The sequence below is a fragment of the Labrus mixtus genome, chromosome 11 (assembly GCF_963584025.1).
Source record: "Labrus mixtus chromosome 11, fLabMix1.1, whole genome shotgun sequence".
NCBI lineage: Eukaryota > Metazoa > Chordata > Actinopteri > Labriformes > Labridae > Labrus > Labrus mixtus.
In genome coordinates, this window is record NC_083622.1 from 18,561,695 (window position 1) to 18,579,861 (window position 18,167).

Here is an 18,167-nt window from a genome sequence, read left to right on the forward strand (position 1 = left end):
GTCAGTTATGCCACAGAAGCAGATTCTACCTCGCAGGCATCAGACCCAAACATGAATAAATAAACACTTCCAATTCATAAAGCACCATCTTACATAAGTCTGAACTTGTAGTTCAGGTGGAGGACTGTAAGCATGTACAAACATAGGTCTTCTGGGGGAAACATCCCCCTTTGTGCGATTGAAAAAGTGAAGTTTCAACTCATGCATTCAAGTCAGGTTGTGTATACAGGTCAAAGAGGCACAAATGAAGAATGAGTCAGTCAGGTGTAAATTGAATAAAGATCATCTCTATCTCAAGAGGTGAATAAGCTTCACAAATCCGGAGTATACACTCAAACAGAAGCACAAAGACAACCTAAACATAGTATCGTTGAATGCGCCTGTACATCATTGCACATCCTCCTCCTTTTTTTTTTTTTTTTTTCCCATCATTGCTGAGGGCTTGCCGAGCCGAGTGGCAGGTAATGTCACCTCAAACAACGGGTTCATTTACAAGTTACACAACGCAGCTCAAACAAACAGGTTAGAAACTTGCCGAGTGGAAGAAAAAAGGAAACGGTGGTATAGAGAGAGAGGGGGAGAAAAAACAAATCAGAGAAAGCGACGAATGAGTTTGGAGAAGTCAGAAAATACTGAGGCAACAGAGTAAAGACGAAGCGTTTTTCTCCAGGGAACCATCCTGGTTATCAAGTAGAGGTTATTATGCTATGAAGCGCTAATGAATTCATTAGCTAAATGAAATGTCAATAAAGGCTTGAGAGAGTGTTAAAATCGATGCCAACCGTCTCTCGCTCTCGCCCCGTCTCCCTCCTCTTTCGCTTCATCCTATCTCACCCATCTGTCCCAATTATCCACCTTTCTCCCCAACACACACACATCGACACACCCGCACACACTAACACTCTCTGGAGTGTTGAGTGTAAACTGTGATGGAGGACATTAGCGGTGATCAGTGGGAGCACTTTGCAGCGGTCAGCAGGAATGGTCGAGTCATACAGGACTTTAGTATTCAGCAGCACTCACCTGCTCACTCTGAAACTGCTCCACCAGGGCCTGATGGCTGAGCTGGTGTGTGTATGAGTGTGTGTGTGTGTGTGTGTGTGTGTGTGTGTGTACGTGCATTAAGATTACTCTTCATGAATGTGAGTGACTGCAGCATTAAGGGCCATGACTTTTAAATAGCTTTTCCAGTCAACACAAGACTGAACCACCCTGCTGTTAAAAAAAAAAAAATGTTATCCTCAATTCAGATTTCACTAATGTCTCCCATTCTGACATTTGTCAAACATCATAAATGTCAAGATGCTATAACAAGCTTAATCATCCCACAGGAGTTCTCGTGATACCAAGCTTGTATCATTAATCATTGTGATCATCATTAAAAAAGACCTCCAAGATTCCTGGGCATCGTGTTTACAGCCATGAGCAAACCGACGCGCCAAATGGCGAACCAGTTGGCTCGTCTCACCTCTGTCCCCTCCCGATGGCGTAACATTTGTAGCCGAGTACTTGACTCACTCGGAAAACACGGGCCATGTTTTTGTGAAGCTAAATACTTGTTTCAGGATAATTGTTCAGGGGCATATGTTTAAATGCCACCTCATTTCCATAAACGCTGTTCAGCTCCCCGAGGAATCAATGAAAACATGGAGGGTGCAAACGAAGAGTCACACACGCGCACACACACACACACACACACACACACACACACACACACACACTCACACTCACACACACAGATGAAGGGAAATTTGCACTCGATTTGACACTAAGCTGTATAGCTGACGATTCATCTGTTGTCTGCAACGGCGTGAAATATACATCAAAGTCGTCTTCAGTTAAATACGCACACATACAATGCTATATGAGGGATGTTTCCTAAAGGGAAATAGAGAGACAGATGGAATGGGAAAACATCTTCTTTTTTTTTCAATAATATTTAAAGAAATGTGGTGTATCAGTTTGTATAAATTGATGGACGCATTAGCGCTGTATCTGTCTTTTATGCACACACCTTTCTGTCACCATATCTCTCCTCCTGTCCTCCCTCTTTACTGACTCCAAGAACAAAAAAAGGAACCTTTGAAGTGTTAATGAAAGTTTAAAGAATGACTCACCAATGGTGATTAAGCCCTAATATACATACGAGAACCAGAATTTAGACACGTCCGAGAGACCTATCACGATGACTAATTAGTGGTGATAAAGTAGTAATGAGCGAAATCCTCTTCTAGTCATACTGTAGCACTCCACAGGGAAGCTAACTAAACAAGATCTTTTAGCAAAAACCAGAGGATTTGTTGAGAAGGGAAGTGTGTGTGTGTGTGTGTGTGTGTGTGTGTGTGTATGTGTGTGGAGATGTGTTTTCTTAATGCTGCAATGCCTTATCAAAGTGAAGACGCAAGAAGTTACCCCTGACAAATCCCGGTTGTAATATCCTTTGTACTGCACTGATCTAAGCTGAATCAAAGAGCGGCTAGTTGTTGTGCTGGCTGCCACGGCATCCACTACAATAGAATGAAGGGGGGGAGGGGAGAGGGTAAAAGATGCTGCTCAGCATGACTAACACTTTCAAAGAGGTTTGTGTTCAACTCTAAGCTGCACGACTTTGTTTCACCTTAAACAAGAGGTCACTTTTGAACAACATGACCACAAGCGCCGCCTGTTTATCATGCTGACAGGCCCATAAATCGGCCCGTGTCCAAACTAATATGGACAAAACTGAAAGCACGTCCTTTTTTTTATTTTTTGACCTTTTGACCTTTTGCACCTTCTTAGCCAGCATTTTCCAACACTGAAAACTTTCCACAGGTAGATTTATCTACATTAGTGAGGACATGTTGGTGGAGGTGAACAAGTCCTTTCAACCATGAATGACAACTATAACTGTAACGGTCCAGAACCTAGAGAATCATCAACACAACACACACCTCCGATCAGCCATAATATGATGACCACCTGTATGTAATTTAATGCAAACCAATACAAAATCCGTTAACATACATGAGGGGAACAAGATATTAGGAACACTTTAATGCACCCCAGTACACCACCAACATCCACTAGTTATCGAGTTATCACCTTACTGACCATGCCAATAAAACAGAAAATGTAAAAACCCTGTAAAACAAAAAGGACATTCGTCGGAGATCTGTTGTTTTAGTAGCAGTTTGCATGTGGTCATAATGTGATGGCTGATTACTGTATACTCCTTTTTTCCTTGAGGATGTAAGAGTGTGGACTCTGATTTTCAGTCAGTAACATTTCATCAGGCTAAAGGCTTGAATCCAGAAATTCATGTTGACAGGGAATCTCCTGAGTCGCTGCTGCTCATGTTGTTTGCTCGCCTGCTCTCCTTTGATGGCATTCCTACTTTTGATGATATTTAAAGGGTTATATATTTGCATTTCAGCTCTACAGACTCATAATTTTCCACGTCACATTTCATTTGGCAATTCTTCATAGGCCTTGTACACAGAGGAGTTTCTGACAAGTAGCTTCAGTGCTTTCTCTAAGTGAAATTCCTGCTGTATAAAAATGGCCTATTTGGATGGCAGAGTGCTAAACACAGACTTGTATAAGTAAATGCTGCTTTACAATTTATCATAAAGACATGTGCCACCATGAAAAGATGTTTAAACACAGCTGTACTTCATACTGTGTATGCTAAAATCCATATGAAAACAATACTTCTTTAAATACTTACTGTTTTCATACTTCTTTAAATACTTACTGTTTATTGAGTAGAGACCAAATTATGTTGATAAAATTGATTACTGCTAATGGTTACAACGATGTGAATAAAAAAATGAGGAGTGAAGTTGGAAGTTACCGGGTTTAAACCCTTATTGAATCAAAGAACAACCAAACAAGACTGAGAACCACCCAGCTGTCTCAAAGGGCTGCAACTCAGGACTATTAGCCTGCACATAATGCTGTCAGCTAATCAATTAGTTGATTGTCTATAAAATGCCAGTTAATTATGGTAAGTAAGTAAAATGTCTCATTTAGTTAGACATCATATAAGTATTGACTTTTCTAAAAGTATATATGTAAACAACCTCAGTCAAAAGGCACTTTGTTTCTTAAAAAGATACTCGCTGACTGATTTTCTGCCAATCACAGAATTGATTATGTGACAAATTATTATAGCTCTTTATTTGATGGGCACATTTCAACACTATTTAATTCTTGATGCCTCTGTCACATTTTGATTTTTACCCCCCAAAAAAGTATGAGGATTTGATACCAATCCCTAAGTCTAACTTTAACAGAAGGTTTGACACAGTTGATGTCCCAGTCTCTTCAATTACATTTTCATATCATGCACAAAAACCTCAACAATAAACATGTCTGTCTGAAAAACACCCAAATGCATTCATCAGTTTATAAATGTAGAGAGGCCTAATGTAATTCAGTATGCTACGTATTCATTCAAATTAGACTATTTCTGCGAAATCAGTTTCTGGGACAAGACTGAACTTGTTGCAGCAGCAATACAAAAAAAATGAGCATTTGATGATTCTACAAGGGGATGTATGATTGATGATTCAGATAATCAAATTTTAAAGAGAGGCCTCATTAGTAGAAACTGAGATATACAGTATGTCAACATAGCCTGTTTATATATATAAAAAAGAGAGATATAGGGAGTATGTACAATAATATCTCATTAACGGTAGTTATTTGGTCCATCTGGGAATAGTGTGTGTGTGACTTTATTTGAGTGTGTGCAAAAGTTATATTTGTTCATATGACTCCTTGTGTGACTGTGTGTGTGCTCAAAAACTGTTCGCTCATTCCCATCACATAGTGAGCGCAGGCTGAACATGACAGACTGGTAATGACTTGCGTACGAGCAAACGCACACACACACACTCCCACACACACACACACACATAGACACACTCACACACACACACACACACACACACACACACACACACACACACACACACACACATAGACACACTCACACACACATACCAGCTGCTCCTTCCCTCCTTTCTCATCAAACTTGTCATCAGCTCCGCCAGTTTGTCTCGTCTCACATTAAGAGCTCATGAATAATGTGTGATTACCAGAGACCCTCAAAGTAGCTACAACACACACACACACACACACACACACACACACACACACACACACACACACACACACACACTGAACATATACACTTCTATATTAGGGCTAATACTGTAAATATATACAGTCTTTTTTTTTTTTACACACATCTTGCTCATGCTTTGGTTGTCCTGTTAAGTGTGCACACCAAAACACATAATCTTAAAGTCCACACACTGAGAGTCAGTTTAAAACTAAATGCCTGTTAGTTGACTCAAAGGAACCCAAGTCACTGGGGAAAGGTCAGGAAGTCAACCAAATAGTGCTGGCGAGGTCAAACACACTCCAACTCAAGCACACACCTAACAAATACTCCTCAGGTAATTAGTTCTATTTTTCAGCTGGCACTCACTGAATGGAGTTTGTCTCCTTTAAATCCCACAGCCATCAGAGGGAGTCAAGGGGGGGGACAATGGAGTCATGGTTGCATTCCCAATTTCTTGCTTTTTAATAACGTCTGCCATCCTGCAGGAAAATTAAGGAAATATATAGACTAGGCCTATTTTATGACTCACAAGGATGAAAAGACTATCACTTTCCACCTCCTCCTCTCTGACAGTGTCTCTGAATCTGTTGTTGCTTTATCCAACCTGTACAAACTTTTCAGACAATTTTCGACTTCATAAACTTGTGACGAACTATCTGTTAAGTTATCAGTTTTCTAGCCCTTAATGTGAACTGGAAACCATAAAAAAAGTGGAGAAAGGTAGCTGGAAAAGATTGTTTTTCTAATCTAAAAGACACACACACACACACAAACAAACAAACAAACAAATACAAGCATGCAGTTCCTTTTTCTTTCACACACCCACCTTGGGAAATCCATCAAGCCCTGCGTGTTCTCTCCCTGGTGAATCGCTGCTCGCGGTGGGACGCAGAGGTCCTCTAAAAACCCCCTTGACGCGCCGAAAGTGTCCATTGCTCAGGTGCGTGGAGCTGATAACCAGGTAATAACACGCGCTGCACGCCATTCCAGGGGCCTCGCGGGGCTGTGGGCCCATATACGGCGGGGTCCTCTGCCTCCTGCGGTTCTTGGGTTTCCAAAGTAGAGTCCAGCTGCGCAGCTCCTGCGCAGGTGAGAGTACGACCACCGAGGACGTGTCACTCTTGTCCTCTGTTTGGAAGTCTGTGCGTGCGTACAAAGAGGAAAACAAGATGATTATGATTATGTGGGATGAAGCTCAACATGATGAGTGTGGGAGAGGGACAGAAAAAGACACAATGAGACAGGCAGGGATGTTATACTGACCGAGCTCCGCCGCTGGAGTCTGCGCTTGGCATGCTCTCGTCGGTCGGGCTTAAATAAATGAATGAGCGCCTGTGGAGTGCCGGAGGAGAAGATGAATCCATCCACTGCACACACACTCTCTCCTCTCTCCTCAGGTGGCTCACCCCGCCTCCCCTCTCTCTTCTTCTCCTTCTTCTGTTTGTTTTTACAGTCCACTGGTCCAGTCTGAAAAGTGCACGCAGCCCCAGCCAGGCAGCAGCATCCCAATAGGGGTTCTCAGTTCAGAAAGGGGGAGCAGACACTCTGGCAGGTGCGCCCCCGATTCACGCACATCCAAGAGGAAAGATGGGGAAACATCTGACCCCCCCCCTTTGTTCTTCTCTTGGGTTCAAAATCAGCCGTTTTGTGAATGGAATTCCGCGGCACGAAGTGGTAAATTCATCCAGAGCAGCAGTCTCCTGTAGTTGTTATCGTGCGCCAGCGCAGGCAGACTGAAGTGGTTCAGAGTCTTTCTCAAGGAACACACACTCACACTCACTCTCTCTCTCTCCTCCTCCTCCTCCTCACTCCCTCCCATCTCTTTCTCTCTGTGTACAAGTGTCTGGCTCTCTTTTTCTCAGGGGCTGCACCGGACTGGGTTCCTGTTGCAGCCTATATTAAGCAGCTCGTGCCCATCGTGCGTGGGTCAGGGATAGGGGGATAATTTCTGTTCACGGCGTGCACGAGTGACTCAGAATTGAAGTGCACCCCTCAAATCCTCCTCCCTTTCTAATCTTCTTTATTTTCTCCCCTCCCTCCTTCTCCCAGTTTCTCTATTTTCTGTCGTTTTTTGTTAGGAGAAGAAAAGAGAATAAACTTTGCTGCAAACGACAAACTTTCAATATGTTTGTGTCTCTCTCCCCCTCGCTGTTTTTAACATCACCTACACCCCCCACCCTCCAACCCTCTCTCCCTCTCTCTCTCTCTTTTTTTTTACTGCTATGGGGGCTTCAAAGTAAAAGCTCCGCGCTTCAACAAGGTCTGGGTATCATCAGGGGGAAAGGAAAACCTCTCTCGGTTACAACCTCCGGGATAACGATTAGATTACAGATAAAAGGCTCTTTTTCTCCAGCTCGGCCTGTCAAACCGCTCCCGTCAAAGCGCAGCACGGAGCTGACTGTGTTTGGCGCTGTTCACCAACGCGGTGCTGAAACTGTTCCACTGCGAGCTCCCACAGAGGAGTCATGCATATTCAGCCCGGGATTAGGGTGCCTTTTTGTTGCTCCACATCAACACTAAACGCTACAGACAGCTCTTGGTTTTAGATGTAAACAAGAGGTGGAAGGACACAGAGGTACGAGCTTAGTCCACTTTACTCTCTTTCTGCGCCTTTTAACTTGATTTATGTGACCAAAAAGAAATATACCTTTGAAGCTGTAGCAAAACTTTAAGTTGGCTGTATTTAAAGCAGGACACCTTGTCATTGTAGATGAGATATGATTCAACAAAAATGTCTGTCTTTGATAGGCTACTTATCCTCCCATGACAACAGTCTTAGATTTAGTACAGCCATCAATCCAGCTTTAGGGTCTTTAAATATGTGCCTGCAGTGACTAAATCAAAATACGATAAAAACCAAGGTGCTGCTGCTGTTTTCCTGCACAGAAAAAAGGAACAATAACAATGAAAAACTTACTTTCATCACATGATTTATTCAGCAAACGCCCAAAGGACACCTTGCAAAAAAAACCTTTTTTTTTTTTTATTTCTGAGGCAATTGAACTTCCAAACACTTCTCACACAAACATGCCTGATCTCTGTGCTTCTGCAGCTCTTTCAAACACATTATTCCTGACAGCCTCATACTCTTTGACGAACTGTCGCCCTCCTCCAACCTACTCGTTCTGTCTTTTGTTCTGCAGCATTTTCCTTGCACTTAAACAAGTTTGTGTCCGGTCCTCCAGGCCGAGGTGTCTCCACATCTCAACCCTCTCGCACCACAGTCCTTTGTAGAAGCCTGCACCACTCACTGAACTTTCCTCAAAGCTGTGTTATTCAAACGCATGTTGCATTCTGGGTTTGATCTGTTATGCCTGAGTGTATGTGTGATGGTGCTGTTTTTTTTTATCTGCATGCCCTCGAACATGAAAGGTTTGTTCCCCCGGGGACTCTGCAGTTCCCAGTTACTGTTAAGATAAAGAATAAAGCATGGCTCTGTCTGCCTATACTCCTCATAGATGAGCCTGTAAATGGACTTATGCCCCCCTCCTTTATGATACACAACAAACACACAAATGCCTGTATTATCATCTTTGTTTAAACTAGCATGGTGACCCTCTCTGCTGTCTCAGTGGGCCACGCCTGTGAGTTGTGTTGTGTGAGAAACATGTATAGTGAGAAATCATGAGCCGAGACCATGCAAGTGTGTGCAACATCAAGCCTTTTGCTTCTCTGGGACTGTATTTATGTGTCTGTGTTTGCGATGTCTTACAGTTCATTTGGATTCTTCTGAGGTAAAGAAAGGTTAAAGAGATGTAACCTTGGATTCCTTTACTCAACAACTTTAAGGAAAAATTCCAACCAAACAAAGCAAAAATTTAAAATGTGTTTTTAATTTAATTAAAAGTGTTGAATGGATGATTAAAGGTTCCTTGAACATAGAACATCTAAGTTATTTCAAATATCTTGAATTAAATTCTATGATTTTTATGTATCTCCCTGCTAATAGTATTGGAATTAAAGGGCATGTTTCATAAATGATAGCCTCTGCAGGGCTATTGAGGACACTTTGGTCCTGTCCATTTTCTTCTGTTTATCATTTTGTTTTTAACAACCTTGGGAAAGAAAATTCATTTAAATGACAAACTGATCTTCTCCACTACGATGTATTTAACAGACTGATTCTAGCATTTTTTTCTATTAAATGAAAAAAGTGTAATTAAGGCCTATTAATAAAAAGATAAATATGTTTCAGTCACAGAGTTTTATCCCTGACCAGAGGTGCAAGGAAGGTAACTGCTTGGGGCCCCCGGGCTATAATGAGGCCACCAATGGCTAAAAAACTTTAAACTAAAGCAGTTGCTCGAAATTTGCCAAATTTGCAATGACAGTTGGAAACCTCCCTAGAGGACCCCCATCTGAAAGCACTCACACATAGAATAGTGAATGACTGAATGTTGCTAGTCTAGCCCTAAATATATACAAAATAAACTTGATTAACATCACTTAGCATTACAGTGGCATTTCTATTGTTCTTTTTGAAATATTAAATTACATGGTTTTTAATGTTTATATAATATCTTGGAATTTTAAGTTTTTTTTGTATTTATATTTTTTGTATTTATATTTAGAAAACAATACTGATGTGAATGTTGAAGGTAAAACATAATGTTTACATTTGGCCATTTTATTGATGTTATCAGATTATTTATATTAATATTTATATTTTTCTGAAGAACTAAAATATTGAATGTTCCCCTTCCTTTTAGTTCTCTAAAAATGTATTGCCACAAAGCTAGCCAAGGTTTTTAACAGGACAGAGGCCTTCAGGTTAGAAATAAAATTGATTGACAAGATAATGAAAAAGGACAGATAATCAAAGTGAAAATAATGAAACATTCCTGAAACCAAAGTTTTTAATGCTTTCCTTGAGGAGGAAGGACATCGTCTAATGATTTCAGTTTTTCTGAAATGCTGGCATGTTGTACTGAGCAGGTATTTTTTTCTGCATGCTCTTACATGAACGGAATAATTTCCCTTTTCTCATTCTGACTCTCTTCTCTTTGGTGATTTAACATCTGCTAACATTTATCCAGGATCTTTTGCCAGTTCCTTGTCACCTTGAGGGTCAGCAGTGTGTGGCTGTATATTCTGTACTGATGTTTATGTGTCCCAACGGTGAGAATTATCAGGTTTTTGGTGTCCTGCAGCTCTGTAGTATAAACTCTAACATCACCCCTGTTGCTTCAATTTCCTCCTGCAGCCAGCGGCCCCGACCTAAGCAGATCCTATCAGCACAAATCCCTAATGACCATAAAGCTGTCTTGGTGGAGAGGACATCATTACCCATTTGTCCACACCCGAATCCCTACATGACCTGCCACACACCCGCTCATGTGGCCTGTGTCAGTGATAGAAACAGTGTCTGCTTTTTCACAGCCTTTTTTTTCTATCCGGGAATACTCGCGAGCAAAAGAAAACCAATTTTAAACGGGAAATTACCTCCATACTATCTTCTGGCAAAAGCTTTAGTTAATGTCTCATACACTTAAGTACTGCTAGGTAATGTATTTTCTGTGTCCTGTAGTGCCACTGGGAGCAATACAGCTGCAATAATGAGAGCATCCTGAACAATCAGGTAATGCAGAAAACAATGGCACAAACACTAAAGCCTCCTCACTCGTGATTGGAAAAAAGGAGCGCTTTTGTATTTTTTAAATATCTCTCTAATACTGTCAGCGCACATTATGCAGGTGTATGATTCTGTCCCTTCCGGTTATTCTGGGTGTGAGTGCAAAGAAAAGAAGAGGGGACTGTTTGCACTGATCGTCCACAAGAGGAAAACTGTGTGTTTATTTTAAACACTTTAATTCCCTGAAGTACCTCCCTTTCCCTTGCTATCTTGCTGCTCCTGGTGCTCTCATTACTGTTAGATATGATGCAGTTATACAGAGAGTAGGGGGATCGGGTGGGTGGGTTGGTGGGAGAGCCAGTGAGAAAGAAAAACGGGGAGACAGACAGAATGAAAAAGAAAACGATAGAGAGAGGGAGGGAGAGAGAGAGAGAGAGAAGGCAAAAATCTTGGTGGTATCGGTTTTCCCCGGTTGCTGCCTCTGGCTCTTTTCCCCTCTCCTCTCTCCTCTCTCCTTATAAGCAGCTGAAATATTACACTTAGCTTTTGGGCGCATATTGCTGTCTTTTATGCACAGTAGATGAGATTGCATCTGAATGTGTTATGATCCAGAAGTTATTTTTTTGTGTGTGATGTGTGTGTCTGTGTGTGAGGAACAGGAGGATGCTTCCTCCAAAGTCTTACCGTAGCATCACTGTGAAAATAGTATGCAAAAATGGGGAGAGTGTGAAGGCAGAAAAACATTCTTACAAAGAGATTTTTTTACTTTTCACATTTACAACAGCAGAGCTCCACAAAGAGTTCTCTCCTCAGACAAATATATCCAAAAAATATTAATCGGATTGACCAATCCAGGTGCCATCAAAAAAATTATGATTAGCTTATTGGCTTTGTTTCAAAAGACTTTTGTTGGTTTACTGTGATTTTTAAAACTCATCTTCTTTTAAAGTCACTAATCAACGTAAATGCACAAGTTTTAAAAGAGGATGATTATTTGAGACAGAGATGGTAAATAAATGCTACCTAGATATGTGTGTATGCATCATGGACTGCATAAAAATATGCATGACATAGTGGTTAGTGCGCCCAACCCATGTATGGAGGCTGTAGTCCTCCAGGCAGGTGGCCCATTCTCTTTCTTTACCTGATTACCAACTCTATCCACTGTCCTGTTTCTACAATAAAGGCACCAAAAGCCACCAAAAATATCTTAAAAAAAATATGCATGACAGGTTAGCTACCCAAAATTCAGGCCAAAACATTTGGAGCTCCTCCTACTGGTCGTCTCTAGTATAGGCCACGAAGCCCGACATTGTTAACAGAGAGGGTTCATTTTTCTGAGGTTAAGTTTGAAGTTGTTTTTTGATGGCCTACTATAAAAAGAGGTATAAAGCCAATGGTACACACAAATACTTAACAGCACCCTCCATAAGTCAGTATCCCATTTTGCCACAGCAGTCAAAAAATCCTGAAGTGTGCGTACAAATATGTTTGCACATTAAATATGTTGGGCAGGGAAATTCGAATTTACCATCCTTATGTGCATTTCTCCATGTGTTCTGGTAAAAAAATCAGATTTAATATGCACTGTGTTTTTATGTGTGGTTTAACCTGCACGTGTGTGTGTGCTCTCTCTTTCGCTTGCACAGTTTGTGTATACTTAAGTATGAGCATATGGGTATTCACCCCCCTCCTGTATCCATACATGCACCAGTGAGAATATAAAAATGCCATGAACAGTTGTGTCTGCATATGGGTGAAGCCATCCACACATTGCGGTCTTGCACTGCAGATTGATAGGAATGAAATATTCTGTAATCTAAATGTAAATGGAAGTGAAATTTACCGGTGGGTTCTATGTAATTACCAGTGCCACAATTTATTAGAGTTGTGTTTGTGTAAGGTGTAGAGGGAGAAAGAAAGAAGAGAGGGAGGGGGAGAGAGAGAGAGAGAGAGCGAGAGAGAGAGAGAGAGAGAGAGAGAGAGAGAGAGAGTAGAGGGGGATTGAGGGAAAAATAAAGAGAACAAATGAGCAAGTGTGGAAGGGCTATCAGAATGACAGAGTAAGAGAAAGGATGATTTATATTTAGTTATGGTTTCATGGTTGAGCAGGTGCAGACTTACTGCATAGGGAGAGGGAATAGGAAATAAGAAGCTGGTCAAATCTGGTCAGAAGCGTCCATTGAGACAGAGGAATAAGAGCTCTGAATATGACTCTGTTCAGCATAAAGCAGAGAGTGCAGTGGAGGATAAAATATGGGACTAGTTCCAGACTTGTGCCTGTCAGAGCTGACAACCTGGCTCTGGATGTGGACTTGATCTCCTGGGCGGTGGACAATTAGTCACCCTCTGGTAAAGTGGTCTGAAATGTCTTTGATATATGGACAGAGTATGAGTTATCCTGACGTGAACCCTGCTGGCCCTGCAGTTAAAGTGAAATGGTGTCAGAAAAAGATGCACCTAGAGAGATGGTGATCATTAAGGTGCGATGCTGTGCTAACACTATTAATGAGACTGCGACTCTCACCCATACATATGCAAGGGAAAGTGTGTATTAACAGTCGGTGTGTATTTCAGTTCCTGCTTGCCGGTGTGTGTTTGTATCTGGTTTCTCGTGCATTTGATCAAGCTCCCTCTGCCACATGCATTGGGGAAGAGATTCAAAATGTACTTTTAATAAACTTTGACAGGATTGCATTTCACATATCTCAAAAATCCTTTTTCCCATCCTTCTTCCTTATTTGCCATTTCTCCCCTCTGCAGCCCCCTCAGCTTGGCTTTCTCCCTGGAAGCTAATCAGAGCATACCAAGCTGCAGATGAAAGCTACGGCCATCATATTTAGCATCGGTATGCAACAAGCAGTCCAAAAGGGATAATCTGTTTCAAGCGTGTGCTCTGACATTTATCCATCAGTTGTCTGTTTTTTGTGTGACTTTATATGTGCCATGAACTTTTACCACACTAATTGACCCCATATTTGTTTGGCAATGTGAAGCCTTTTAAGAAATGCTTCACACTGGATCAAAAGATACTGCTGCGTCTGGGTGCCAGAAAGCATTCCAATATGTTTCACTTGTTTGTGACAGTAGAAAGTTGTTTGGAGAGGCAGTTAGTTTTTTTTTTATTGGAGTATCAGTGAGGCTGTGTAAATAATAGATAAGGTCTGTTGATGAGGTCTCTGGTTTGTCCCAGAGTACAATAGGAAACACACTGTTCTCAGCCAATTTTACTCAAACATGGGAGCACACTCGAGAGTCCTTTCATCCGCAGTTATTGTACTTCAAAGCAATGACAGTTAAAATTAAATGTGGTGTTACCAAGCAGCAACCTCCGGGGCTGACAAATGAAGCCAATGTATAAGTGCCAAAAACTGCAGTTCCTCAAACGGCCACATGAGGCTGGGTCCAAAAGGGAGTCAATCCCAATTAGGGACCATATTAAAATGCCTAGCTTGACAGCAGAATGAAGTCAAGCTGCAACCGCCGATGTTGAAAAATTTAAGGTGATGCAGGAGTGCAAAAAACTGCAGATCCTTGAGTATCTGCTTGAGGCTAAAAAAAACCCAGCAGTCCCATACATATCCTATGTTATAATGTCTATTTTAACAGCATAAATTTACATGTTTACAGCCTGGTACAAAAAACGATTTTGGTCTTCTTAGTTAATGTCTTTTTATTGGCATACAATCTATTTTTTTCACGAGTAATGAGTAGTTACTCATGACTGCAAGCTGCCGTGTTGTTGCGGTTTATCATGAGGCTTAAGGCCCGCCTCAGCTCCAGCTTGTTTCCTGTCGTTATGTTGAATGAAAGTTTGATAGAATCAACATTTCCAGTATGGTAACCGCTATGGGTAGGCTTCCAAATCAACCATTCAGACACCAATGGGTGACGTCACTCAGACTTTGTCCATTATCATCTACAGTCTATTAATTTAAAATGTTTACAACCTGGCAACAACAAAAAGAGAAAAAAGAAAGAGAAACAGGCCTCTACAACTTATTAATTATTTATGTCAGCTGTATGGGCTAGAAATTTTTATATCACTTTCCCATATAAGTAAGATTACAGCCTTAAGTTAAACATATTTTTGAGATTTGTCATTTAAGTGACATGTGAGAGGAGCTATCTGTCTGCTAGGTTCTTCCTCATGTAATTCAGTCCCTGAACCTAAACTTTTGGGCATGTTTGTGTAGCCAATGCCTTTCACAAATTTTAAATGCAAATATTGGACAAATATTATGTCTTTATGTGCAGTTTACTATACATACAGCGGACCAGCAAGTTTGCTTACTAACTAATTTATTCGCAAGTTAACAAATAAGCCATGGGTGTAAACTGTTTAGCTTGATAACTTAAGGGTTCATCAACTCCTCAACTCTTTCCACTTCTCTCTCATCCACATATGGTCAGTTCTGGCAAAAAAAAAAAACCCCAACATGGTAATGACCAAAATGCCAAACTTCAAAAAGTAAGTAGACAAAACGGACACTGACACGGTCGCTACATCTATTAATTATACCATCTATGGATGTTAGAGCAAAGGCTCGACCACGCTACACCAATAAGCATGAAGGAGGAGAGTATATGAGAGGAAAAGAGAATAGAGTGAAGGAGAGCTGCCATAGCGGTCCAAGTTGATTTGGAGAAGCCTTTATCTGGCCTGGCTGGATGCCCCTCTCTCCTGGCTGTCAGCCACGCCAAGCAGAGCCTAGCAGGGTCAGAGGAAGGGAGGTCATGTGAATCAGAGAAGCAGTTAAAGATCCACTTGGCAGCAAACGGCAGATTCACCACTGAAGGTCAGACATACATCACCCAACAGAGGGAGGAGATAGGCGTGCTGCCGGGGCAGGAAATGATAGAGAGGGGGGAGCAGGGAGATCTTCTATCTTTCACTGTATTGTTCTTTTCAGACGGACAGAGAAGTGCGATATAGGGCAGTTACATACAGCCCACCAATGGAGCTTTATAGTGTTGTTCTCATGCTTGAAAGCAGAGATGCCATGCAGATAAACAGCAGCTGCTCCTTTATTCATTCTGTCCTCTCTTCCATCCAAGTGCACAAACACACACGCAACCACACACATACATGCAAACACACAAACACCTTTAAGTCCCTACCAAAGAGTCACATTTCCGAGAGGCTAGCATCTTTGGCTCGGCCTTTGTGTGCGAGTCGCCCCTGGTGTGAGAGGCTTCTGGAGCCAGAGAAATGGCACAGTGACCCGTCTCTGGCTGCTCTAATCTAATCAGCCTCTTCAACTTCCTAATAGGCTGCTTTCCCAACAGTCCTCTCCACTGGGACTGCTTTTATCTGTTGTATGGCAATTTACTGTTCAGGGGTCAGGGAGCTGTCTCGCTTTGTGTACAAGAAACCAAAGCCAAATCACAGCACATTACACTGTGATTCATTTGCTGGGGTCTCCACTTTTGTGTTTATATCATGCACAAGTGTGTGTGTGTGTGTGTGTGTGTGTGTGTGTGTTTGTGTGTATGCATGTGTGTGTGTGTTTTAATGTGCTTGGCTGGCTCTATCAGCTAGACTTCAATCTAATCTGGTAGCCAGGCTTGCCACGGTGACCTGTAATGATTTGGAGCTGACCTCAGCTCTCTAACTCAATACACTCTTTCCCACTCAGCTGCAGCACGCATATGTGTGTGTAAACAAATGTGTGTGTGTGTGTGTGTATGGGAGAATGCATGCTTATATGTCCATACAAGCCTATTAACATAAAGACAGTGTGTATGTGCATGTGTATCATGACGCCCCTTGACTTTGCAATGCTTGCACACTTTGTCTCTGGCCTCAGAAACATACTTGTTCAAGCAAACGGCACACACACATATACGCACCCAAACACAAACACAAAAACACACAAGCACACAACCCCTGCTCTTCTTTCTCACCGTACATGTCTCTGTATTTCGTTATCTTTCATTTTTCTCTTTGACCTTCAGTTCGAGTTTATGGGAGAAACCTCCAATCCTATAAACAGACCAGAGTGTCTCACACACACACACACACACACACACACACACACACACACACACACACACACAGAGACACACACACACAGACACACACACACACACACACACACACACAAGCACAATGGTTATTGGATTCATAACCAGGAGACTCCTATCCTCTTGCTCTCTGTGCAGGATGAGCGGTGTTGAAATGAAATTCTCCCGCAGAAAAGCTCTGCTCTTACCTGGGATTTAGAAAATCTCTAGCAGGTCTCTCTCTCTTTCTTTCTATCTCTTACACTCACACATTCTCTCTCTTACACACACATATGTGCCAGCACACCCCAAGGCTAGCACTGAAAGAGAATGAGAGTGAAAAATAAGCATAGTGAGCGAATGAAAGTCAGAGAGACGAGCGGATTACAACAGGGTTTGCTGGGAAGTGGGAAAAAAGAGAGGAAGGGGAAGAGGAGTGATGAAGGTGCTCAAAAAGACATGGGGAGAGCTGAGTTTCAAATAATTGATCTGTCTATCTCTGAGGCTGAAGAGAGGCGAATGAGGTGGTCAGTGGGTTAGTCGCAGGGAAGGAAGGGACCAAAAAACAGCAACAGAAAACTAAATTTGTTCCCATGATAGAGCTAATGTGAAGATGTTTGACCCAGAATGATAACAAAATACTGCAAAATCAAAGACTTAAACATCTACCAAATGAGAAGTCTACAATGAGGAATAGCATTATAAACAAGAGTCATAAGATTAATTATTGTTCTGACATCTTAATTTTTGTGTAATCGGAAACACACAAGCAAAAGCCTATAGGTCAATTTTGTACTCCTGGAAATTTCGTGATCTGCATGAGTCAAATAAGTTTGTATAGTTTGTTGGCTCGAAAGTTAAGTTTCAGGCTTTATGTCCTTAAGAGAATTACATAACTTACAGTTTGTTTTCAGGTACTTTTTAACTGAAGAGCAAAACAGAAAAATTCAAATTATGGAAAACACATAAATATACATTTGTCTGACCAAAACATCTTGTGACTTGATTCATCCTCTTCCAAAATGGAACTTTACACTTGTGTTACAACATGAAGCCTCATGAACATAACTGGTCGCTATGGTTACGACAGGCAGCAGTGGACTGCCCTGTGCAAGCTAGCTACCTCGCTTTTGAGTCGTTACATCGGTTAGTTACATAAAATTCTTAAAAGTGTTCTTTTAAAGATATCACGAGGGTCCCTCTTTCACTGTCCGAGTTGCAAACTGACTCGTTCAGTTCACTGTTCACCCAAAACGTTAGCGCGTTCACTCTCATCTAGCGCGCTCAGGCACAACACTAGAAACCATCATTGACAGTTCATTGGTGAGAAGACGCAAAGCACAACCTCTGGGGTCAAAATCGAATTCCCTTTCCATTGCCAGTCATTCATCCAGAATTTTATTCAAAGAGATTTTCTCAGCATTACAAGAACTTATTTCTGCGTTAAATCATTATAAGCATTTGAACAAATAATGGAGA

The 18,167-nt window shown here is 41.6% G+C and overlaps 1 protein-coding gene across 1 annotated transcript in view; it reads right to left on the reverse strand.

Moving 5' to 3' along the window:
* Positions 1 to 7,021, reverse strand: part of LOC132983951 (G patch domain-containing protein 8) — a 32,748-nt gene extending 25,727 nt beyond the window's left edge. The window contains exons 1-2 of the mRNA XM_061050524.1: positions 6,374 to 7,021; positions 5,937 to 6,250 (exon numbers count right to left, since the gene is read on the reverse strand). Coding sequence (XP_060906507.1) covers positions 5,937 to 6,125 — 189 coding nt within the window. The 5' untranslated portion in view covers positions 6,126 to 6,250; positions 6,374 to 7,021. The remainder of the gene's footprint in view (positions 1 to 5,936; positions 6,251 to 6,373) is intronic.
* Between the last annotated feature and the right edge of the window lie 11,146 nt (positions 7,022 to 18,167).